Below are 26225 nucleotides of genomic sequence, written 5' to 3'. Positions count from 1 at the left end.
ACACGGCGGTGTTCACTGTGGCCAGCTTAGGCTCCTTGTTGTCCCCAGCCACCATGTCACAAAGTTTCTGACGTCACAAAGATGGCGACCGTCCATCATTCTACACTCAACTTTTGGACTGTTTTGAGTGCGCCAGTAGTACACTGCATGCACTTAGCACACTTGCAATTATATTTTGCAACCAAAATATCAAGTGTTTAGTGCAGAAGTATGTGATTTGGGACAGACTATAACGCTGTGTCTCAAATTGCGTACTTCTGTACTTACACTTAATATTTTGAGTGCATAAGCGCTTTCACATTGAGAAATATGGAAAAATGCAGTGCACTATGAGTACCCGGATGGTGCACTCACAATGGTCAAGAAGTTGAGTGTGGAACTATGGACACTTCTCGCCCTCAATGGTCACCATCTTGGCTACGTAGCAGAAGGAGAGGGACCACTTTTCAAACTGGAAATGGCGGCCGCAGACTGCGCGACCATGAAAGTCGCTGCATTGTACAAATACATGTGTTTTTTGCACTAAGCACCACTATATTGTTGTCAGGTGTAAGCCAGCAGTATGTTTCTCGGGTAAATTTAGCAGTCTGTAATAATTTGGTACCGCGAACGATAACGCGAATGCTAATGCTAGTTTGCTAACTAGCTAATTTGCGGTCGTCATTTCCGGTGAGTGCACAACGGCCGTGTTTGGTTTGAGACAACACTACCCTGACGAAATTTGCGCACTACGCCAATAAGTACATAGTGCACATAGTATACTATATGGAAGTGTACTAATGGAAGTATGTGATTTGAGACACAGCAACAGTCTCACAGCGACATCTATGTGAAGCTTGCTAACATTAGCTAACATTAGCCACCATAAACTTCTGCTGAGGCTGAAGCTGCCAAACCTCTGTATGTTCTGAACCCACTTCCAGTGTTTTTTATTTCTTGTTAATACAACTTTTAATTTTCAAAAGAAAGAATGAGTCATTTCCTTTTTTTAAAATAACATAATCTCACTTTAAGCACAGTCCGTGTCAGTCTAATCAGGTGAGTGACAACACCTGTGTAGGTGGCTGCTAATGACCTAAACATTTCCTAGCCTGCAGTTTAATGTGTTTGTTTTGCTTATGTCAAGTTAAAATATTTTTGGGCGTATCATATTTTTAATATTTGTTATGTCAGCTCATTGTTTTTAGCTTTACAGTCCACAGCGTTTCTATTTTGGTGAACTCTCTTCAGGGTTGTTCACTCTGTGCTACAACTAGCTAGCTAGCTTTGTTAGCAACTAGCTGGTGAAGGTAGCGCAGCACTTAGCTGCTACAGAGCCAGATATTTCCTTCAGGAGCTGGTAAGGACCAAAACAGAGTTAAGAGAAGAGTGAGTGTCGGACTTTTATTTATCAGGTTGCCAGAAACATGACTTTACATAAATGCTAATGTTGCCTCTTGTCGGCTGGATGTATATGAGGCAACTGTTAGCTTACACGTTAGCCACCTTACAAAGTAGGGATATGACCCCTGACACTTGTCGACAGGCGTGACATGCTACAAATAAAAGTTGAGCTTGCCTTAACTTTTTTAAGTGCTCCACTGATGCTGTGAAGTGTCAACTAATGATATATTTTTGTTTCTAGTGGTGGAACTATGTTTTATAGCTAAGTTAGCTAAGGCTATGCTAGCTTTATCTGCATTGCAGTGCACATGGGGATGTAATGGTGTGGTGAAATGTGATGTCAAAATGGGGCTTGGACATTTATGAAGAGCATAGATATTTTACTGGCAAGCCCCTCGTCCATAAGAAGATGCAGCTTCCTTCTGCATGGCGACACATTTGGTGTAGTTTGGTAGAAAGAAAATGTCAATATTGCTAATGCTAATGTTGCTTCGTGTCTGCTGAATGTGTTAAAAGGCAGCTGTTAGCTTACACGTTAGCCATTGCAAGCTTATAAAGGAAGGAAATGTCGATGTAAATCTGTAAAAATATTGTGCCTCAGCACATATAATCTTTTAAACACACAAAAATGTGTTTTTCAAATAAAATATTATAAGATATTGTCATGACTGATCTAATAATGAGCCTAGATTTATAAAACCCAGTATCCAAAATCAAAATCCAGCCTGTACATTCAGTGATGGTCTGTCTCTAATGCAGTTTAATGAACTCCAGATGGCATTACACAGAAGCTGGAGGGGAAATTCATCTTGCACAGTGATTACGCTCTACTGTAATAACCCCAAACCCTGGCTGTTTCATTGCTTTAATATGTGGACTCTTGGAGGAACACATTGTGTTTAATTATTCATACTGATGATTACAACTGGCCGTTAGTCACCTCAAGCGCCTCTTGTTAGAGTACTCGGGATGAATGTAACTCTGTGGTGTTGCATGTTTGTGTCCCCCAGCTTGTGAAACAATGCCAGGCCATGCTGGATGCGGGCAGAGCCTACTGCCAGACCAGCAAGAGCTTCGTCAGCGGCCTCCGGGACCTTGGACAGCAGTACTCCGGGGACAAGATGATGGAGGTGAAAGGATCACAGGGACATACCATTGATGTTATCATGTCATTCTTTCACTCAGTTTGTCAGTTGTTATCCAAAGAAATGTGACATTGCTGTTAAGATTTGATGTGATTCTCATCTGTCTGTCCTGCAGGAGTGTTTGGATAAATTTTCCAAAAAGCTTGCAATCATCTTGGACGCACAGGGGGTGAGTCTGTCTCTCTGTTTGACTTAGCGTCTTTGCACCACCATCTCCCTCCCAGTCTTATCAGCTGCAGTATGCGGTCAGACGAGGCTGCAGCACACCGTTGAACACGTGTGACATTTAACAGTTATCTGAGCTCACTGTGACGGCTTTGTCTCATCTGCTTTTCCCTTTTTAGGACTTGATTGAGACCACGCAGAAGTCAGTCAAGACGAAGCTACAGAACTTTGTCAAAGAGTGAGCGAGCTGCTTTCTTTTTTCTTTTTTTTTCATCTAATCTTTGAGATGCACTCAGCCACCTTCTTCAGGCTGAGTCACTCCCCATGCATGTCTGCCAACTGTTAGCACATTCATTAAAAAAATATTGGAGGCTTATGATCCTTCATTTGCCTTCTTCTTGTACTTTGTCTCGTAGTCTGCTCTTAATACTGGGAATGATACGGTGCATTAGATGAGAGAGGGGATGTCTCATAGCATGTGACAGTAATGATATTTAGTAATCATATTTAGCCAGTGACACATTCTGAAAGGGGGTTTAAACTCTATTAAACTTAACTCCAAATTGTGTGTTGAGTCCCCAAGATGATAGCCAGTTATCTGTTGTTCCTTCAGCTGCTTAATGTTGCAAACATATTAGTCGAATAAAGGTTCAATACTCAAGGAGGCATGACGATAATACCAAATTTCCCTCTTTCCTTCCCTCCCCATCGCATAGGGATTGTCGTCGGTTCAAGGACGTGCGCAAGGAGTTTGAGCGTGGCAGTGAAACCCTGGAGGGGGCGCTGGTGAGGAACGCTCAGGCCCCGCGGGGGAAACAACACGAAGTGGAGGAGGCGAGCAATGCTCTGCTCAACGCACGCAGGGCCTTTCGGGCTGAGGCCCTGGATTACGTTTTGGAGGTGAGAACGAATGCTGGATGAAGTAAAGATATTAGCTTACTTTATCACTTTATGTTTCGGGTACAGTTTGCCGGAGCACTCTGAGCTCCTTGAGTTGAAAATTTCAACTCTGAGCAGAAAAGCACCCCATGTCATCTCTTCTTTCGTCACCTTTTTTCCCCATTGTCCAGTTGGATGATTTGGGAGGCGGGCCTTCTGTGGTGGTCACGACAACAAGTTTACAGTTGGTAAACAATGGAGGAGATACTGGTGGTAGTGGTTGCTGGATACCCAGAGCTATACATTGCGACGATAGACAGCAGGTTGTCAAACTGCCCCTGAGTCATCCTAAAATATGTCTGGAAACATCCATCATGGAGGAGAAGCTCCTGGACCAACTGGTGGTACTCCCCATGACCCACCCTCTTTTTTAGGGTCTCATGTACCCGCATGATCTCTGTTTATCTACTGACAGCCTCTCACCCTCAACCAGAGCTACAGTAACCTGCAAAACGCTTTCTATGGGATTGGGGTCTAAAACTGCCCTCACATCTTCAACACTATACTTGCTGAATCTTCTTATCGGCAATCAAACAGAGGACTGTCTGCACTTCGTCACTTGTACGCCGTTATTTTGCAAGCTGCCATTTTCTAAAATCAGGATGGAGTGGATAAAAAAATGCAGTCTCTATTCGCCTTATGCTGCCCTGCCCACTTTTTATTTTTGTCGTTTTAATGCCATTGTTTTTGTCTTTTGGTTTAGCACTTGCTGCGGTAGTTGGCGTTGTAGACAATGAATAACCGGACTGCTAACGGGACTAACCACTCAATTGCAGGGTGCTAATTTTTCCATGTCATTAACAGAATCCTGATTTCTTCGCCATAGAACGAAGGAAAGAACGCCCCTGTACAGCTAACTGTAACTCACCTGTTAGCCTGTTGCCAAAATGTGACACCCAGGACCTCACTAGCATAAGCTAAGCCCGCTTTCATGTAGGTTATAGTAGCCAGCTACAGACCATAGTCATCATTATTTGTTTTTATTGCTGACAGTGAGAATAACTCCAAAAACGCATGTGCTTATGTAACGTTATGCCGACCGGCTGGTCTCACAAAGCCAGCAGCGCCACAAACGTTAGCACAGATTCCCAAATAGGCATTATTTGGATGAACTGATCACACATTGGAAAACAACAAAAACTTAATAACAGCCTTTTTTTAAAGCTTAAAAACAGCTTTTTGGCAAGGAATGAATGATAAAGCTTTCAACGCTTTAGCAAAGTGATCATACTTAGGCTCTACAGTGAATGTAAGAGCACAAAATCATGCAATGTTGAGGCGCCTTAGTTCGAGCAAAGGATATCGTGAATTGGCGGTAGCTTGACGGCTATGTAGGATGTCCTGTGTCGGGCTAGTAATGATTCTTTATGTCCAGTCGGTGGTCTGCAGTGCTTCAACTCCACCTTCTACTATCAGCTCAGCTCACTTCAGCCTTGATCGAGGTGGTACCAAAAAAGTACCAGGTACTTTCCACAACTTTAGACAATGGAAAACCAAATAAGAGCAAGTCGAGTTGAGTAGAGCTGTGTCGCAGCATTCAGTGGAAATGTAGCCATAGACTCACTGTCACACCTTCGCCTTACCAGGAACTGCACTTTATTTAGCTCTATATGTCTCACATTAGTCTTTCACTGTGATGGACAGGATGGTAGAGGTGTTTCTATTTTTGGTTCTGCTGCTGTTTCAGTGGTATCTACTTTTATATACCTGTTATATTTTATTGCATTTATGTCCTTCTATTGACAAAATCATGTGTATGCCAGTGACCTGTATGTTAATGCCTGCATGCCAACCAGATATGCTGGTATAATAACATTAAAGCTGAAGTTGGAGTACTAATTAGTTTCCTGCACTCACCAGTCCATTTCAACTTAGACCACACATGTGGGAAAACAAACACACCAACGAAACAAGTTCAAAGGAGGAAAACAGTCTCCTAACTGTGCGTTCAGGTACCAAAACAGCCCGGATAAGACACACACCAGCGCGTCTAATTACAGTTGTGCGTCTGCTGTTTTGAATGATAACAGGTTTGCCTCGGGGCTTCTCTCCACACTTGTGGTTGTGGCTCCCAGAACTGGCCGATGAGTTTTTTTCTTTTTGGTTATGGAAACATGAACACTGTGTCAAACCGCTGCTCCCCTTCGTTTCAGATTAATGTCATCGAGGCCAAGAAGAAGACCGACATCCTGATGGCAGTGAGTTCACGTTGACCCATTTTAAGTTCATTTTGTTGCTTTACGTCATTTGTGTGTGTAAGAGTTTTTTGTAAATACTTTCTCATGCTTCCTGTCAGATGCTGAATTTGATGGAGGCCCAGGCCCAGCTCTTCCAACATGGCCACCAGTCTCTCTCAGAACTGGACGAGTATCGACGTAAGCTGAATGAGGAGGTAAATGCTTATTAAAGCCTGACTGATTTAATTTCTCTTATTGTAGTTCTATGTTGTAGCAACCATATGAGTTCAGTTTAGGACTAGATGTTACACCCCTGGATGCACCTACTTTAAACTATGAGTGGGAGTGGTAGCACCATCTGGGTGGGTTGCTGACAGGGAGCCAAAGGGTTAAGAGTAGATGGAACTAAAGGGGGATTTATTCATGTGTGTCAGCTCCATGAAAAGCCTACGCCTTTGTGAGCATTTATACTTGTGCGTTGGTGTGTCTATGCCACTCTGCAGTCACACCTCCAAACCACTAGTCGGTGATGGGGTTTTTGTGAAGTGCTGTAAAGTTTAGTTGATTCAAAACACACATTAAACACACATTAAACATGGCTTAATAGAGACATTTTCAAACACAAGTACACAAATCAGCTTCACTATAACTCGCAGCATTCACAGACAAACACTTGTCTTTATCTGGACACATTTTCCCCACAAATACAACATGCTGACATTATTAGCACAAGCCTATGGCATTTTACATTGTATAAATTAGCATAGCAGGTAGTTGACTTTTCCTCTACTCATATGAAGCCAGGGACAACAGCAACATTTAACAAAGGTAACGTTACAAAATTCAGCTCCATTACAACTCACAAGGTTCACTGACAAAACAACTGTCTTATACTAAACACATTTTCCAAACAAATACAACATGCTAACGTTATTAGCACAAACCTATGGCATTTTTACATTGTATAAATTAGCATAGCGGCTAGCTGAATTTTCCTTTACTCATATGAAGCCAACAGCAACATTTAACAAAGGTAACATTACAAAATTTCAGCTCCATTACAGCTCACAAAGTTCACCGACAAAACAACTGTATACTAAACACGTTTTCCAATGCATTATAACATGCTAACGTTATTAGCACAAGCCTATGGCATTTTACATTGTATAAATTAGCCTCGTGAAGAGTGGATATTTCCTCTGCTCACATGAAGCCAGGATAAATCACACACAAGACTTAAAATGCTATTTTTGTGGAGGCTTTATCTAAAACCCTGGGGTGTTGTTGCTGTACAGTTGTCTACAGCAGCAAATTGCTCTGTGTTCCTATTGGTCAAAGTGATGGGTGTGACGGGAGCAGTCGTGAACGACAAAAAGAAAATCAAACATGCTAGACTTTCTGTTGGAACGTTGTGAGGCGACCCAGATCGGTTGTTGTTGTCATCTACTATGACACAATACACGACATGAAACGATTACGTACGACACTTATTGTCATTCATAATCCAAACTGACATCATACGACATTGTGTCAGGCTGATATCGTTTCGTCTAAACCCAGCATAAAGAACTCACTAAAGTTGTTGCTAGTCACCTTTTAGAGATAAAGTCTGCGAGAACTTTATCGCGAAGTTGCTAAGTTAGCAACACTGGCAGTGACACTGAGAACCAATCAGAGCAGACTGGTGCCTTAAAGAGACAGGCACTATAACGGAGTGTTTCGGACAAAGGGTGAAGTCAGATGTTGCAGCACAGACAGTATGAGATAACTAAAGTGTTTTTGGAACCTTAAAACATGCAAACATGATTCTGTGGAAACCAAAATGACAAGTATGAACCTTGAAATGAGTTTAAAAGGTCCTCTGTAAAGAATTCTTGTCTGTGCTGGCATAAAACTTAAGATTGTCAGTTAAGTTTTGATCTTGTGGGCAAAACAGTCTCACCACAGGTTCCCTTTAGAAGCTGTTCTGGAGCTTTTGACCATGTCAGACAGAGAGCAGTGTCTTGATGAGCAGGTCGTCTGTATTGTTTGTGTCTTCTGCTCAGCATCATACGAGGATGCAGAGGTGAAATAACGCACGATTGTGGGACTGGGAGGACGAGATTCTTGCTTTTGTGTATTTTCTCTCAGCTGTGCACTTTAATTGAGGAATGTTGGACAGTTTGCCTCCTCTGGCCTCTAACAATGAGTCAAATGAAAGAGTGCAGACATTTTAGGAGACATAAAGTAGTTTTAAAATGTTTGATTTGCTTTAAGGGAGATGCATGATATTGGTAAGATGTGTAGATTGTAAATAGAAACATAATTGTGTACAATAACGGTGGTAAGTTTGAGATAAGACCCAAAATTTAAGACTGGGTAAGTTGCATCAGATGAGTTCCTGGCATCTCTCTAAAGGGGGCGGGGCCGAGGAGTCACAAGATGACATCACACTGTCATCGTGACAGGAAAAAGTGAGCAACAACAGGAAATATTTCACGTCTGTTTGAGTGTGAATGTGTGTGTGTGTGTGTGTGTGTGTGTGTGTGTGTGTTCCTGCTCTCTGACTGTCCAAACTGGAAAAACTTTTTGCACCGTCAGCCCTGAACATCAGCAGGATTACTGTCGAGTGTTTTTGCTAAATGAAAAGAATTTCAAACAGGAAATGAGTTTGTCAACATTCACTGGCCGAATCAAAACCGCACAAAAGCTCTTCCTGTTTCAACAGGAAATGATAGGAACAAGAATAAGCAGATGAGAGAGAGACACTGAGGAATAAAACACTGTTATCGTTCAGTTTGAGACAGAATGTAGGACGAGCTTCAACACTTCCTAATCCCTGTTTCCTGAAGAGCAAAGACTGCAGGAGTGAACCCTGAACTTGTTGGTGTCTCTGTGTTTATGTCTTTCTCACAGAGGCAAACATGTTGGAGAGGAAAAGGAAAGCGAAAAGGGGAGAGTTGTCCTTGAGTGCAGTGAAAAGACAGACGAGACAAGAGCTGAATAGGCACGAATAGAAAAGAGAAAAACATATGTTCGTAAATCAGAGTCCTGCGACAGTCCTGTTCAAAAAAATACAAAGCTGGAGAAAGTGGGTCATAATCCAAGAACAAACTCAGTATTTCCAAGATTATAGTCATAAACTGATGAGGAAAAAACTACTAGATTGAGAAATAGCCTTCAGGGATTTCTGCCAGGAGGTCAGGGGATGTAGCATAAAGATTAGTCCATGTAGAGAGGAAGTTGTGGTGGATGAATGTGTCAGACACAGAACTTTCACCCAGGAGACAGACCTCCATGTCCTGTGTGAGTCAGCATTTGCTCATTACGTTCAGTTTTAGGGATGTATGAAGCTGCTTAATGCACACTGTGTAGATTAACTTTAGAAGAATAGCTGAATAGGCCTGTTTGTGGACGATATAGCGTTGCAAAATATACAGCAACATGGTTCCTTGACCAAAAAAATGACCGGAAAATGACAAAAAAAGTCCTCTCTTTATCGCTTTATGACTTTTCTTGTAAATTTATGACTTTGAATTCTTTCCTGACTTTGACGCTTTCCAGGTTTTTTCCCGTAAATTCATGACATTTTTTTCTTGTACATTTACAACTTTAGTCTCAAAGAATATGCAGTTTTTTTCTCACGTTATTTTATGAGTTTAATTTTGGAAATACTGAGTTTTTTCTCGTAAATTTACAACCTTACTCTCAGAGAATATCCATGTTTTTTCCCCCATAGATTTGAAACTTTAATTTCAGAAATTCTGTTTTGTGTTTGTTTGTTTTGTAAATTTCCAACTTTAATCTCAGAGAATATTCACGTGTTTTTCCCATATATTCACAACTTTAATCTCGGAAATTATGAGTTTTTCTTGGTTTGTAAATTCACAACTTTTATCAGAGAATATCCCATTTTTTTCTATTGAATTCAGTTTGTTTGTTTGTTTGTTTTGGTAAATCTTAAAGAGTATTCTAGATTTTTCTTGTAAATTCAGGACTTTAATCTTAGGAATTCTATTTTTTGGGGGCGTAAATTTACAGCTTTAATTTCAGAGAATATCCAAGTTTTTTTCCCACATATTTACGACTTAAATCTTTGAAGTTTTGGGGTCTTTTCTTGTAAATTTACCAGTTTAATCTCTGAAGTTCTTTTTTTTTGGATAAATTTACAGCTTTAATTTCAGAGAATATCCAAGTTTTTTTCCTTCCTCCACATATTTTCAATTTAAATCGTTTAAGTTTGGGGTCTTGTCTTGTAAATTTACCACTTTAATATCAGAGACTATTCTAGATTTTTCTTGTAAATTCACAACTTTAATCTCACAGAAAATCCAAGTTTTTTTCCCCCCACATATTTACGACTTAAATCTTTGAAGTTTTGGGTCTTTTCTCATAAAACTACCACTTTAATCTCAGACTTTAATACCAGAAGTTCTATTTGTTTTTCATTGTAAATTTACAACTTAAATCTCAGAGAATATCCATGTTTTTTTTCTCATAAATTTATGACCTTAATATCAGAAATTCTGGTCATTCAACAGGTTTTCAGAGCACTTGTTTGAGCTAATATTTTCATTTTATTTCTAAGACCCCAATGTGTTTTTACCAATTTCCACATTTCTATGTTTTCTTTAGCTTCACTCAGTGCATTTAAATTAATAGTATTTTGTTGTTGTATTATTTTGGATTATGTAGGATTTGTATTTTGCTCAGGACTGGATGATGTCGAAGTGTAGAATAGCTCAAATAAGTTATAAATGTTTGACGTTGCTTTAAGCCCTTGTTTTGGTAATTAGCCCCCTGATGTGCTGTTAAATAAAGCACTTAATCACTTTCACTTAGCTGAGCAAAAAACTGCAAATCAGTTAATGTATCAGTGAGCTCAGGAGATTATACATCAGAGCTCTTAATGGTGAGTTATTAGGAGTGGAATCATGCACATCATTTAAAAATCGATATCTGTGTCTGGAGAATGACCTCTGTGTCTGTTCGTGTTTTAATAGCACACTCAGTTTGTCCTAAACTCTGCTCGGGAGAAGAGGGACATGGAGCAAAGACACGCTGCAATCAAGAAAAAGGTGATACAAAAACACTTTCATGCTTTTACACATATAAATCTACATTTTAAACAACAATTTAAAATAAAACTACAGGAATAGGCCCTTAACGGTAACTCCAGTGACACTTCTTTTTTCTTGAATATTTCCAGGACGTGTCCTACGATGACTCCATCATGGATTTCAACGCTGATGCAGCTAATGGGATCGCCATGGAGGGATACCTTTACAAGAGAGCCAGCAACGCCTTCAAGACCTGGAGCAGGTACAAGTTCACCCACAGAATGTCTCACTCAGAACAGCTGCTTTGTCTTTGTGCTTTCCTCCCTCCATACACGTCTCACTAAAAGGACTCAAATTTCCGCTGTGTTGGAAAATAGTTTCCTGAACTGTGCTCTGTTTGTCCACTATTTGTCTCTCCTTTATTTTTGGTGCAACAATGAACCTATCCTTGATTTCATGACCTTTTCTTGTTCTCTTTCCGCTCCAGGCGTTGGTTTTCAATTCAAAAGAATCAGCTGGTGTATCAGAAGAAGTTCAAGGTACTTTTAAAGATAACTGTCATTACTGAAAATAAAGTTAAAGCTGGGGAAGGCAAAAAACGGCAGATTTTGAAATTACACCCTCCTCTGTCCTAAGCCCCTCCCACCTTAATCTTATTTTACTGTAGACCTGCATCCAGCTCGTTCACTCAGCCCCTCCTTGCCAAGCTGTCTCTCTGTATCAGACCGCAAATCAGACAAGAATTAGCTAGCTAACGTTAGCCACCCCACCATCCCTTCGCCTCACTCTCCGCCGCTGCTGCCTGCTTCCCCGGGAGGAGAGCAGGCAGCAGCTCGGAAGAAAGCCCTTCAGTTGGCAGTAGTAGCAGCTTGAATTCAACCGGCGCAAACGCCACAGGGCCGAGTGTCACAGCGGGCTGGGTCAAACCTGTGTAACAGCAGCAACAGAAAGTTTGCTGATCCAGTAGGGAGGCAGAGCTGTCTGGTCCCCTTGAAATTTTAGACAGTGAGCCCCTGGGCTGAGATATGCTTAGGGTCCCACCTCCTATCCCACATAGGAGCAAGACACTCAGAATCTGAGGTCATTTTGTATGTGTTAAGTTCACATGTGACAGTCTGCAAGTAAAGGCCAGCGGGCCCCCTGACACTTTGGGCCGCTTGGCTTGTGCGTGGTAGGCCTGTTCAATAAACCATCCATGCTCAGAGCTGGGGTTGGCGCTGGCTGTTGCCGCTAACTGGGATCCGTATATGAAGCTACTGCTTGCTACTCTTCTTGCCAAGGTTGTGTGTTGCGGTGGGGAGTGAGTAGGAGGACACACTGTTTCGAGGCTCTAGCTAAGGTTAGCTGGATAAACATGAACATAAGGCCGCAGCTGTGAGCCTTTAGCTCCTGTTAGCATAAGGCTAAACGATTAGCATCTCGATACTGACACGTTTTATTTTGACTCTTTTCGACTCTGTCTTCCTGTTTTGGGTTGCCTTGCAGTGTAGGAGGTTGTTGCCAATGCTAGTGTAACAACTTTCAGGCTTTCACCGAAGGGACGTGCATCCGCATGTATAGATCAGCCAACAGGAACACCCTCTCTCTGAAGTGTGATGTGATTGGCCAAAGTTTTCCGTCACAGGATAGATTTTCTAAACCCTGAAAACAGAGCCAAGAGGAGGTGCAGGAGGCTAATGTTCTCTCAGACCACTTGAGTTACAGTATACTCAAGGTTTATTAATGGATTTTTGCCCAATGAAGCCAACATTAAACTGCCTACCCCGGTTATAACGCCAAACGCAGAACACAAATGTTCATTATAACATGCATGGCCTGACCTGTGTGTGTTTCCGGCCTGCGTCTCTCTCAGGACCAGCCTACAGTTGTGGTGGAGGACTTGCGTCTGTGCACGGTGAAGCCCAGCACTGAAAATGAGAGGCGGTTCTGCTTTGAAGTGGTGTCCCCGTCAAAGTGAGTGTGTGTGGGCGAACACGTTTGTGCATTTATGCATACGCGTATCTGAATTTTCATCAGGGTTAAGTGTGTGGATTAGTGTGACCTGTATAAGAGTTGGGGGGTGGTGAAAATTTCTCCACGTCAGTTTCTCATGTATGTGTGTGTATGTGTTTGTGCCTGTGCGTGTGTAGGTGTTGTTTGTTGCAGGCGGACTCAGAGAGGCAGCAGCAGGCGTGGATCAGCGCCGTCCAAAACAGCATCGCCTCAGCCTTTCAGGAGCACAGAGAGGACCCACACAGCCCAGTGAGAACACACACACACACATACACACACACACTTCATCTTCTATATCTGCATTTTCAGTGGGAGTTTAATCCGAGGAGATACAGAGGAAGTTGTGTGCCTTTGTTCATCTCCTCATTCCTGTCTCTGTGTCTTTGCGTGTGTGTTATCAGCGGCTGCGCTGCAGCTCGGTGTCTGCGAGCAGTTTGATAGGAGGTGGGGGAGGAGGAGGAGGAGGTGGAGGAGCGGATCAGGAGAACAAGGGCTGCAAGGCGCTGGAGGAGGTCCAGGCGATCCCGGGGAACAAGCAGTGCTGCGACTGCGGGGAGCCTGGTCCCGATTGGGCCTCCATCAACCTGGGCATCACACTTTGCATCGTCTGCTCAGGGATACACAGGTACACACACTTATACACACACACACACACACACACACACACACTTGGCTTGAAACCTTAGCTTTAATGGTTTCCTCCTCTTAACAGGAGCCTGGGAGTTCATTTCTCCAAAGTGCGCTCACTCACTCTCGACTCCTGGGAGCCAGAGCTCATTAAGGTAATTTAACTTTTTAACTGCAGCAGCTACACTAACTCATTAAAGCCTCTTCTGTGTTAACAAACAAGTTCCACTGAGTATAATGATTATGCAATGAATTATGCAATCGTTTTACTTTAAATAAACTCTCAGAATAAAGCAGCAAGCACTGATGGTTTGTCTCATTTCTTTGCTTTCTTTAGTTGATGTGTGAGTTAGGAAACACGGTGATCAACAGGATCTACGAGGCCCGGATTGATGAGATCACCATCAAGAAGCCCCACCCCTCCAGTCCCAGGTACAAACTAACCAACATGCAATCATTTAAAGGGACACTCCAGTGATTTTACACATGCGGCTCAGTTAATGCCGGCCGTACAACAAATGAATTCCAAGGGATCTGACTAACCGCTTCTATGTGTGCGTTATTTGCTGTTCTGGTTAAAAGGTACAAGTGTAATCTGTGCGCTGACGTCACAATGACATCATTTCAGTAGCTGGAGGCAGAACCTACCTCTCCACCACAGGGCTGTAGGCTACATAGGAGTCTTACAATGTCGTCTTGTTGTGTTATTGGGAGCCAGAATAGAAGGAGTCATGGCTCAAAACCAGCTGCCACTGCCTGTCAACAAAAACAAAGTCAGCTATGGTTAAATGTGATAAGACCAAAGGACTGCCCGGAGGCCATCATCAAAAAAAACCACTAGCTAGCTCCCACCCAACCTGTTTGGTGCACAAGGCAGAGCGGCCAAGGCTAACGGTAGCTAACCAGCAGAGACCAGAGGGTGGGCAGTGGGCACTATGTTTCTGCATGCTAACACAGTTAGCCAGAAAAATAAAAGTTGAGACATTTACATCATAAGCATTAAAATTATTATTATTTTTTTTAAATGCATCTCTAAGTCCACAGAGTGTCAAACTAAAGGAAAAGCCTTTTATATTTCCACGTTATTTTGCTTTTTTTTTCTTGAAAATGAACTGCTTACTTACTGGTTAATTTGTGTCAGGCGAATTAAAGCAAAAACTGACATGCCTGGCATCTAACAAATCCCTACCAAATACTATATTTAACATATTTAATTTATTTGTTAACTGATTTGGGCATTTTAACTGTTTGTCTGTTTGCAAATAAGTCATATTTGATCTTCCATAACGAGACAACACAACACACAAACCTGTCTTCGAGGGACCTTATTTCCAAATATTCAAGATTTTCCAGCATCATGTATTTATCAAACTGTTGACATGTGAATAAGCTGCAAAAACACTCATCAGAAACAAACAGAAACCCTCTTCATCTCCTCCTGCTGTCATACTCATGGCATTACGTGATGTTTTGCTTCTTCCTGTGGACGGTATATTTCCACATAGATTAAAGACTTAACTTGCCACCTCTGTGAGTGTGAGAGGTTTGGCTCTGAAAAGGTTGATGTGTGTTGAGATCAGTGGTTCCAACATCTGAGTTCTAAAAAAAATGTACCCTCTGCAAAGGTCTGTGTGGTTTACAGATGATTATATCAGCGACCTGCCACTCTCTTTAGACTTATTTTTTGACTTCCTCTTCTCCTCTCTGTTGTGTCACAGCAGACAGGAAGCGCCACAGGTACATGATACACATGATTAACGTCGTGACTAAAGTGTCCTCCGGAAACTTGCTGTGAGGCTGCATGTCTCTGCAGCATGAGCTTTCAGTCTTATCTTGTCTGGGCGTCTGTTAATTGATTTATTTATTGCTTCCTTTTGGCATTTTTTTGTTGTTGTGTTGTTTTTTCTCAGTCACACATTAACAGCACAAATATTGTTCAGTACAGTACAGTTAACATAGATTTCATTGTTTTTAAGGCAATACCTGGCCCATAAAGTGACCACTTGTATATCAGTTACCCACCCTGTGTTCCACAGTAAATGAAGAATCCAAAAACTGAGGAAATTCTTGAGGAATTGAAATCACAGGCAACCGCACAGAACAGCAGCAAAACTGCATCAAAACTTCCGTTTATAAACTCTCACACAACTCGTCTAGTTTAATCCAAGTCTCAGTTCTTGTATACTCAGTTCTTTAGAAACAGACAGTCCTTTTCCGATGAGGAACTGAACGGAAAGAGAAACTTAAAGGTGCTCTCTTCAAAGCCAACCAGGTTTCACTCCTAACTCATCAGATACTGATGCATACAGGCACCCTTTAGTGGCGGTATGAGATGCACCAGGCAGCAGCATTTTTGATTCTGTGAGCAACTTCCATAGTATAAAAAAGTCCACATAGGGTAGGCAGGAGCGGAGGTGGATGGAACAAACAAACAGCGAACTTTCACCCAAGAGACCATTTGTGTCACACGTGAAACCAAAGTCAACCGAGATATTTTGATAACAACATAGTAAAGCCCTGCATCCTGTGAGGTATGTGACATATGTCATGTGATGTTACATTACATCAGTAATGTACTGAGCACATGACTGAATAAATGAGACTTGGATTATATTAGTTGCCTCACAGCGAGAGGGTTCCTGGTTCGAACCCAGGGTGGGGGAGCCCTTCTGTGTGGAGTTTGCATGTTCTCTCTGTGTCAGCGTGTAGTTTGGCTGTTGTTAAACAGGGACCCCTATGACTTCAGTTCATCAAGACTTTTTTTAATTTTTGGATTCTTTGTTCAATGTGGTAGCATGCAAGAAAAACAAATTGTTCTCCATGAGCTGAGTAATTGAAATATAAATGATCATTTCAGGGTGAAGTATTCCTTTGAGCAGCAGAAAGCTCTGTGTCTTCTGTGATTAAATAGTAAAGAAAAGAGGCACTAAACAGAGCTCTTTTTAACTGAATTTATGACTTAATTAAAAGACACTGAACGCCTCAGGGACATGTGTGAAGCATTCTTGTCTCACAGCTGCACAAACAAGTTGTGGTGTCAAACTGAGTAAAACCAGAGACACACTGACAAACAGCCCTGCATGTCGGCTTCTTTTGTTTTGTTTTGTTTTGTGTGAGAGGAGATCGCTGGAGAAAAAATGAACTCCCTCCATCTTATTCTCTCTAATCTATTGTTTCTGTCCCTCAGAGGAGACAAGGAGTCCTGGATCCGATCAAAGTACGTCGAAAAGAAGTTCATCCAAAAGCTGCCAGAGACTGGCAGGAACGCCCCGCTGAGGCGATCCAGTGCCAGGAGGAACCGAGCGGGCACGCAGGACAAAACTGCGCAACGGCCGCCGCTAAAGCCCAAACCGAACCGAGCCACTCTGCCTCGGGTCACAGGTAAACTCAGAGAGACAGGAGTCAGGAATGATGGATGGACAAACCAGCTGGTTGCTTGTTTGTCATCTAAGTTATCACCATTCACACTCCTGCTGATGTCAACAAAACAGAAACACACCCCCACACACACAATCCCCAAAGTTGGTGATCCAGCAGAAGTTGCTAATCCTGAGGGTGCAACCTGCTGTGTTTTGTGTGTGTGTGTGTGTGTGCTGTTGCAGTCAGCAGGATAAACCATTAATCGTGGCTCTCTCTCTCCTCAGGACTGAGCCCCAGTGACCTTGTCCAACAGAACAATACACACAAAGGTGAGATAAAACACACACCGAGGCATACGTCTGACCTGACAACAGAAACAAGCAGAGTTCACATTTTTAAACTGAGCCCCTTCAGTAACAGACGTGTCAAAGCTTTAGATGTTAACCCTCTGCTCCCCTCAGATGTGGAGGAAGAAGAGGATCTGAGCGGACTTCACCCTGGGGCGCTGCTCTACCGCTCCGCAGCCCTGCAGAACTTCCCCGTCATGGCCGACGCTTTGGCCCATGGAGCCGACGTCAACTGGGTAAACGTGGCTGAAGAGTCCAGCACGCCGCTGATACAGGCCGTCTCAGCGGTGAGGAGAGCGTTAAATGCACCATTAACTTTGATGTTAATATTGATGGTCCCCAGAGGATGAATCATGATGATTCCACCTCTCCTTTAGTTCTACCTTTTGTATGTGTGTGTATTAAAAGGATATTTCGGATCTTATGATGTGGGGCTGTGTTAGCTTTGTATCCATAGTCAGTGTAATTCCCACAGTAGATGTCAGTCGGCATGCCACTTGAGTGTCATATCTCTGTTACTGGCAGTTGGAGCCGATTTGAGTTTCTCAGTGAAGACAAAAGCCAGATGTTAGTGGGTGTTTGTGGGTTTTCTGTGCAGTGGGAAAGGGGCTTCGCTTCCGTGGCGTTACTCCTGTTTGCTTCTCCATACTAAAGGTGTGCCAACTGCCATCCACTGTAGGTAATACACTGTCTATGGAAAGGTTCCTCATGCAGCCCCACTTTAAAACATCCAAACTATCCAGTTAAATAAATATAAGTGGCAACTCGTGTGTTCCTGTTTCCTGACCAGAATGCCCTAGCAGCCTGCGAGTTCCTGCTGCAGAACGGTGCTAATGTCAACCAGGCAGACAGCAACGGGAGAGGACCGCTGCACCACGCCACCATCCTGGGCCACACCGGGTAGGACACACTTTCACTGTCACCAGCATTGTACACGTGTACACTTTGTAAGAGCTAGCTCAAAGTTCAGTTCACAAAGATTAAAAGGTAAAACACTAGTTTACATTCATGTCTTATGTTCTTTAAAAAATAAATAAAATCTCACTTAATAAATCAGTGATCATTGTTCACTGGCAGATATTTCCCAAGACTGATCGCTTCAGCTCGATGCGTCCTTTCAAATTTGTTGCCAATGTAGCTGACGTTCAGACTTCTTTTTTTTTTTTAGACCAACAGGAAAAATTTGCATCAAAATGTGAGATTCCTTCGACTGTAATCTGCTTTGATTTGTTCATAAAACTCCTTCCAGGACTCACATGAACTGGATTCAGCAGTACCAATAGCTGTGTTGTCTGAATTGTCAGTCGCACTCGTCACGCAAGTCTGCTCCCTCGTTGAAAAGTGCTTCCCTTCTGTTAAAATGTGTAGCGCCCCCCTCTGTGGTTTGGGAAAGCAAAGGGAAAACATTTGGTCCAGGGCTTAGGGAGAGACACATATCGATGAGGGAACAGTCTTTGACACAACACTGGCATACCCAGTGCCATAAAAAAACAGTGCGTGAGTGTTATTAGCTGTCGCAGTGTGCACAACGCTATGTTCATTTCAACCAGAAGAGACCGACGAATGAAGTAAAGATAATATTCAATATGTAATATGAGTGTACAGATTAACAGATGATTTGTGCTGATTGAGATTTAACAGAAGTCTGAGTAGCAGCAGGATAGACACTGGAGTCTGGAGTCCAGACACTGGTGGTGGCTGTTGACTCTGAGGCTGCTGAGGCGGATGTGGCTGATGAATCCATAAAGACTAGATGGTGATGGGGAAGTGGAGGGCGCACACGGCTGCAGCAAGACTGAACTACGGGAGAAATAATGAGACAAATAGGTGGCCGTCGTCAGAAAAACTGACAGACTGTGTATTTCCAGAGACAAGACAAGGCCACCAGCCTAACAGCAATGTCTGATCTGGTGTCTAACAATAAAATAACAAACAAACAAATGCAAAACAACAACAGACGCCCACACAGGTCGGTGTCACTGGCAGAAGTGCAAGTGCGGAAAAGTAAACAGATTACTTTATGTACACACTCAGTCAAAGAAAATCAATGTAATCCTTCAGGCACAGCGCCCAGAACCATTAACGAAGCTAAGCAGACTCACCGTTTGCCCAGATGACATTCCTGTGTTGTGTACAGTGGGAACTCTCCGCACAAAGGAAGTGATGAATCACAACAAAACACAAAAGGGACTCCTACAGAGGAGTTGAGACCTTTTACAGCTCGACTGTAGGATGTGTTTTTATCTTTTGTGCGGCTGAGAAGATTAATGGGTATCGATGTTAATTGTTTCATCTCAGAGCACTGCGAAGATGCTCAGTGTAGCTTTACACCAACATTCCTATTAAGTTTTCTGTACAAAAATGTGGTTGTTTACTCGGCAAACCGAGATGGAGAAAGCGCAGATAACACGGAGCCTATTATTTCACTACCTGGACCTGTGCTGCTTATCAGAAAGTCCAGGCAGATTCTGACTCTAATCTTGTCTGACCTGGGACAGACTGCAGACTTATGCTGTGGAGCACAAAAGCAGAATTTGTCTAAACCTAAGAGTCAGTTTATGTTTTTCAGAATGTTTAAGATGAGGGTTATTAGGGGCAAATTAGTTCCATCCATTCATCCATCCATTTTCAATCGCTTAACCAAAGCTGGGTTGCGGGGGCAGCAGGTTTAGCAGAGTATTCCAGACGTCCCTCTCTCCAGTGACACTTTCCAGCTCTTCCTGGGGGACCCCAAGGTGTTCCCAGGCCAGATGAGATATGTAGTCCCTCCAGCATGTTCTGGGTCTGCCCTGGGGCCTCCTACCAGTTGGACGTGTCAAGAACACCTCTAACAGAAGGGCGCCTGGGAAGCATCCCGAACAGAGGCCCGAACCACCTCAACTGACCCCTTCGATGCGAAGAAGCAGCGGCTCTACTCCGAGCTCCCTCTGGATGTCCGAACTCCTCAACCTATCTCTAAGGCTGAGCCCAGACACCCCACGGAGGAAACTCATTTTTGGCCACTTGTATTTGCAACCTCATTCTTTCAGTCACTACCCAGAGCTCATGACCATAGGCGAGGGTTGGGATGTAGACGGACCAACGATGATATTGCGTCATCATCATATAGTTCTTACGATATAATGTTGCACATGTCTGATGTTTCAATGGATGTAATCAACAGAGGCAAAACAAAACAGACGTGAAAAAGTAGATGGGAAAATCATCACAAACTAAGGTGGAGAAACCCTTAAACCTTAGCTCCTACTCTTGAAACCCAGCTGAAATTCCTGGTTTCCTAAAATGGTTCCTGAGCCTCTGCAAAAGTTCCTGGCTTCACCTTTTTGCCAGGCGGTCAGCTTTTTGTTTTCAAGACTTGGGTGTCAGTGCCTAGATTGAGAGTCAGACATCTTTATTATCCCACCAGGGTCAGTTTGTTTGAATTGTCTGTGCTGTATTTCAATGTGCAGGACTCCAGGAAGACTAGAGGCACATTCATGTGGTTCTAATGGGAATCCTTGACTACACAATAACCAACAATCCTCAATAAAAGCACACTCTCTCACACTCTTCATGTGTGTCTTCACTCTCCCAGGTTGGTTTGTCTCTTCTTGAAGCGAGGAGCAGACTACAATGCCAAAGACAAGAACCAGAAAGACCCCATTACCATTGCTGTGGAGGCCGCCAACGCTGACATCGTCACTTTGTGAGTATTTGAGACGAGAATGCTGTTGGGTACTGTTTGTAAGTTTACATCCAATCTTGGCCCATCATTCTAATAGAAATAAAAGAAACAGAAAGTAAAAGCGCAGAAAGAAAGAGTGTCAGACCTGTATCAGGAAGTTAGAGCTAGTTAAAGGCTAAAGTGAACAGGTACGATTTTAGCTTTCCCTCAAAAATATTTAGCGAGCTAGCTTCCCTGATAGGTCTTGTGTTCCATAGCTTTGGGGCGTAACTGACGAAGGCTGCATCTCTGATCTTCTTCCGGCTGTTTGTGGGAACCTCCAATAAACCAGCAGCAGACGATCGCAGTGTTCTTGGAGGCAGATAGTTAACAAGGGAGTTAGCAGTGTACCTCGGTCCCAGCCCATGTAGGGCTTTGTATACAAGGAGGAGGAGCTTAAAATCAATTCTAACTGTAACAGGAAGTTAGTGCAGAGCAGCTCGGACTGGTCCGATGTGCTCTCTCCTTTTGTCGTAAGTGCTAATATTGTAGGCAACTGGACTTGCTTGCGTTTCTTGAAGACGTTTCGCCTCTCATCCAAGAAGCTTCTCCAGTTCTAAATGACTGGTACGAAGTTGCAGGCTATAAACCCTGTGTGGGTGGGAACCCTTGCAGAGTCGTAGGGGTCACGTGAGCTCTTAGTTTCAGAGTCGTTAAGGAAGAAGTTTCTTGGATGAGAGACGAAATGTCTTCAAGAAACGCAAGCAAGTCCAGTTGCCTACGATAATAGCACTTACGATTACCACGACCTGGATGACTGAGAATCTTCACCGACAACTCTCTCCTCTTGGTTCTGGTTGATAGCCGAGCTGCAGAGTTTTGAACGAGCTGAAGTCTCTCAGTGGTGTTTTTGGGTAGTCGAGTCGGCTTGAAATAAAGGCACTGAACGTGTCTCTGCATCTTTTTCATTTTGAACTGGTTGTACCTTGGTGATGTTTCCGAGGTGGATACAATTATGTTTTTGTCACCTTGTTAATGTGGGACTTGAAGCTTAGATCTGAATCTAGGATCACGCCAAGACTTGTCGCCTCAGATTTAATCCAGGGAGAAAAAATCCCCAAATTATTAAGTAGCATTTTGTGTAAGGCAGAATATGGCGCGTCTTGTCTTTACCATCCTAGGAAACATAAATTTGTGTCCTGACTACAGTAAAATGAGAAGAAAATAATGCCGATAAATACACCACAACATACTTCTCGTGGGTCATAAGTGATGGTTGGGAGGGATTATCATTGTGTGAGTCTAAACATCTTTACCAACAACAGCTTTTCTAACTGCTCTTCTCCTTTTCAGGCTGCGGATCGCCAAAATGAACAAGGAGATGCGGGAGATGGACGGAGCATTTGGCCAATCAGGTCAATCGGGGGGGCAGGGATCTGGGGGTTTATTGGGCGGGACGGGAGGTGGGCGAGCCCACACCAGGAAGAGCCTCCAGGCGATCAAGAACCACATAAGTGGCTGGGCTCTGGGGGGGCAGAATGATTAGCGGGGGATTAAAAAACATCAGCTCAGGACAGAGACAGGCAGCGGGGCTGAGACGGGCTTGTTTTCAGTGGAGCTAAATGGAACCAGACATGTTTTTGTCTAAGTTGTTAAGCGTCAGAAATCACTGGTTTTGCAGTGTCATGTGGTGTTTATCTGCAGCATCTGCAGGGAAATGATCCCAGCCTTTCACATCGTTTGAGGAAACATGCGTCATTACTTCTAAGATTTTAAAAAAAACAAGAAAAAAAGGGAGAAAGACAAAGAGAAAGAAGCAGAACACAGGGTACGGCAGTTCATATACTGTGTAGAGAAGACAGGAAATGTCTTGTGAAACAAAGTAGGAGAGGTCCACATTGCACTTTGAATTACAAACGCACATCATCCTGCACTTTGAAACCCACAAATCTCTGAATTCCTTGTCAATAACGAGCTACATGTGGGTGTTTCCTATGTTGTATAACAGGGAATGTATGTATAAGAGACCTATATCTGGTCTGTTTTATATTTGGGATCTTTTTGTATAACTCTGTACAGTGTTGTGGCTTTATCAGATTTTATTGTGCACATGTGTGTTGGACTTTTTCAGTCCAGTTACGTAAGCTACGTTCAATGTCAGGTGTGGTTCTCAAGGACGTTTTTTTATGCCGCTATTCTGTGAATAGTTTGAACTCCTGTTTGTGTTTATCAGGATTTAAGAGCTCCGTGCTTCAGCTCTTGAGCTTAACAGTGGGTTTTGTTTGCATTTTGTCATTTGGCTCCTTCTCAAGCTGCAAAGTCCACTCCTTCATGATTGTCCTTCAGTGGCTATCGAGGCTTTTTGTTAAGGTCTCTTGTGTGTTCTCATGAAGGAATGGAAACGTGATGCTTTTGTCTGCTTGAAAAACCAACTGCTGGTCAGTATTTGACATGCTGTGCTTTATCACTGTGTCTTGTTGTTTTGTGTGCACTCATGTGTCTTTTGCCTTCCACCCTGCTGAGATGCCCGGCTGGTCTCTACTGCTTGTGCAGTGTGCCACCTACTGCAAACTGAGAGGTAAAGTGCATGTGCATGTCTCCTTGTGTGTGTGTTTATTTGTTTAGTTGCATGCTTCTTGCTTTAGGGCTACAACTCTTAATGTGTTCAGGAAATAGCTGGTGGAGGTAGAGCAATTACAGTTCAGATTCTGTCCTCTGCAAAATGATGCAGCTTTTGATTAAAGATGTTATGGTCTCAGACACAGCTGCGTCTCATTAGAACAAAGCCAAGAATTTAAACCCGGGAGAGATGGCATTAATTTGAAAATGGATTCTTAAACTTAAAGGGAAGCTTAGGTATTTTCCAACCTGGACTCTATTTTCCATGTTTTTGTGTCTGAGTGACGAATGGGAATGACAGTTTTTGACATTGTGACACAGGCTGCACTGGTGCATGTTTGTATCATCAGTTTACATCCACTGAAAGTGTTTGTTTTTGCCACTGACAGGCTCAGATTGTTATTTGAAGTGTCTGACAACATTATGGAAATGATCCCTACAGAGATAGAGCTTATAATCCTTTTTGTTTCACCACAAACAGCCTCCAAAATCACCATCACCAAACCCACCAGACTCCATGTAAATATTAGGTAATTTTAGTGTGTATACAGCCAGCATATTTTCACATCTAACTAAGTGAATTAAAAGTTAAATTCAACCAAACCAGAGTTGGTGATTGTTAGAACAGTGCAAACACAAACCAAGACAGGTTTTGTGAGTTTTATTTTGTTTCTTTCGACTTTGAATGACGTGTGTTTTTACGATAATAAAATTACTGTTTATTCAAATGGAGTCTGGTGGGTTTGGCGACAGAGATTTCAGGGCTGTTTCTGGTTAAACAAAAAGGTCTACCTCTGTCGGGATCCTTTCAATAACGTTGCCAGACACTTAATAACAACCCAAGCCTATCAGTGGCAAAAACAAGAAACTTTCATGGACATACATTGAGAAGTAAACACTCCCCAGGTGGTTACATTGCAGCTTGTTTCGCTGTTTCCTGCTGCAGCGCTCTTGCTCAATACTGGTCCAATTTCGAAAACAGTTGTTCAATAATGAAAAACAATCTGAGCCTGTCAGTGGCAAAAACAAACACTTTTAGTGGATGTACAGTGAGTAAAATTACATTGCAAACATCCTGCATGACTCCCAGCTGGCTATAAACATCATTACATATTTGGTTGAATTTAAGTTGTGATGTCAGATAACCCAAATCAATGTCAGGACAAAGTCGAATGCCAATGTCACTTTGATGTAGAACACTGACGACAGACAGTGACGTTGATAACTTGTTGGTTTTAAGTTAAGTAACCAAAATCCATCGTCCTCCAAACATCTCATGCTAACGTCATCTTGACGTAGAATTAAGTATTTAGTCGTAAGGTATCATCATGATGTAAATGTCCACACAACGTAAAATTCTAATGTCCTTAGTCATTTAAACTGTCATCAATTTGATTTTCATGCCAACTAAAATTTAATTTCTGTAAGAGTCAGACATCTGCGGAGATAGATTTGTCTAAATATTATTTGTGTGATCGACAACCCGAGTGTTAATGTGTAATTTGTACATTTTAAACGCATTCTACAAATACAAAAAAGATTCATAAATAAAAAAAATATTTCGCAAATTTAAAATTGATCTGCAAATACACAAATTCTTCTTCTTCTTTTTTTTTTAAAAACATAAAAAAAAACCAAATATCTCTTTGAAAGTTGTAAATGTTGTATTCACGATTCTTTTTTTAATTTATTTGTTAATTTATTCAATTTGTTCACAGATATTTGTTTTATTTGTGTAATTGTTTGTTTGTTTGCAGATTTGTGTGTTTTTTTTGTTTATTTTTTTGTATTTGTGGAAGTAGTTTTGTATTTACAGATTACAGATTAAAACACGGATGATCTCGATGTGTTCACACAAATTCAGACACAAATCTGTCTCCATAAACGTCCCTCTCACGTCACACTGATGTTCAGTGCCAGCGTTGCAGCCAGTTTCACCGCTGCCGGCTGCAGCGCCCTCGCTCAATACAGGACAAATTAAAAAACTGCTGTCTCCATTTGTCACTCAGACACAAAAACATGTTGAAACCCTTTAACAGCTTGTATTACTCTTAAAACATGTTACGCTTTAAAGCTCATCTCTTCTTCTCTGGTCTTCTTTTCCAGGTGATGAAACCTACCACGACATCTTCAGAGACTTTTCACACATGGCCTCAAACAACCCCGAAAAGCTCAAACGCCGCAGCGCAGACCCCAAAACCTAACCAGCCATTGCCTCCTCTTCACCCCTGCTGTACAATGCCACATTTCACACCCAGCCCTGCACACTTTCACACACGTATATAGAAAAACATGCTAGTCCGACTCTCACACACACACACACACACACACATTTTCCCCTGGCTACCTGCCACATGTTCAGTCATAGCTCAGCTGGTGTTGACTTCAGAGAGGACGAACGCTCCAGACAGTGAATTCTTTGTGGGAACACGTCAGAGCACAACAATGGCGTCCAAGTGGGAACACTGGAGCAGCTTTATGAGACCAGCATGAGGTGTCTTTATGTGTAGCAGAGGGCAGCACCATCACTCTGCCAAGATTTCTTAATTAAATCTGGTAAATCTGTTTTTTTTAGTCTCGAAACGGGCAGTGTTTTTATTTCCCTCTGCCATTTCCATTGAGTTAAACCTTTTTGTCTTCCATTGTCATGTAAACATATTTTTACATTTGGGACATTTTTCTTATTATTGTTAAAGTCTGTTTTGTTAAACTGTGTGAGGTACTTGACATTTGCATCCTGATCAAATAAACCGCATTACAAAACCTACTTTTATGTGTCATGTTTTTAA

At 42.4% G+C, this 26225-nt stretch overlaps 1 protein-coding gene across 1 annotated transcript in view; it reads left to right on the top strand.

Moving 5' to 3' along the window:
- The window catches only part of acap1 (ArfGAP with coiled-coil, ankyrin repeat and PH domains 1), a 35536-nt gene extending 9333 nt beyond the window's left edge, over nucleotides 1-26203 (top strand). The window contains exons 3-23 of the mRNA XM_033609748.2: nucleotides 2394-2513; nucleotides 2644-2697; nucleotides 2873-2931; nucleotides 3410-3593; nucleotides 5786-5830; nucleotides 5929-6024; nucleotides 10792-10866; nucleotides 10998-11110; nucleotides 11336-11387; nucleotides 12701-12801; nucleotides 12978-13089; nucleotides 13242-13465; nucleotides 13553-13622; nucleotides 13805-13899; nucleotides 16655-16848; nucleotides 17112-17156; nucleotides 17289-17461; nucleotides 17965-18074; nucleotides 20749-20859; nucleotides 22171-22232; nucleotides 25543-26203. Coding sequence (XP_033465639.2) covers nucleotides 2394-2513; nucleotides 2644-2697; nucleotides 2873-2931; nucleotides 3410-3593; nucleotides 5786-5830; nucleotides 5929-6024; nucleotides 10792-10866; nucleotides 10998-11110; nucleotides 11336-11387; nucleotides 12701-12801; nucleotides 12978-13089; nucleotides 13242-13465; nucleotides 13553-13622; nucleotides 13805-13899; nucleotides 16655-16848; nucleotides 17112-17156; nucleotides 17289-17461; nucleotides 17965-18074; nucleotides 20749-20859; nucleotides 22171-22232; nucleotides 25543-25640 — 2193 coding nt within the window. The 3' untranslated portion in view covers nucleotides 25641-26203. The remainder of the gene's footprint in view (nucleotides 1-2393; nucleotides 2514-2643; nucleotides 2698-2872; nucleotides 2932-3409; nucleotides 3594-5785; nucleotides 5831-5928; nucleotides 6025-10791; nucleotides 10867-10997; nucleotides 11111-11335; nucleotides 11388-12700; nucleotides 12802-12977; nucleotides 13090-13241; nucleotides 13466-13552; nucleotides 13623-13804; nucleotides 13900-16654; nucleotides 16849-17111; nucleotides 17157-17288; nucleotides 17462-17964; nucleotides 18075-20748; nucleotides 20860-22170; nucleotides 22233-25542) is intronic.
- Nucleotides 26204-26225: the final 22 nt, after the last annotated feature.

Source organism: Epinephelus lanceolatus, chromosome 22 (genome assembly GCF_041903045.1).
Source record: "Epinephelus lanceolatus isolate andai-2023 chromosome 22, ASM4190304v1, whole genome shotgun sequence".
Classification (NCBI taxonomy): domain Eukaryota; kingdom Metazoa; phylum Chordata; class Actinopteri; order Perciformes; family Serranidae; genus Epinephelus; species Epinephelus lanceolatus.
This window is presented reverse-complemented; position numbering and strand designations above follow the sequence as displayed.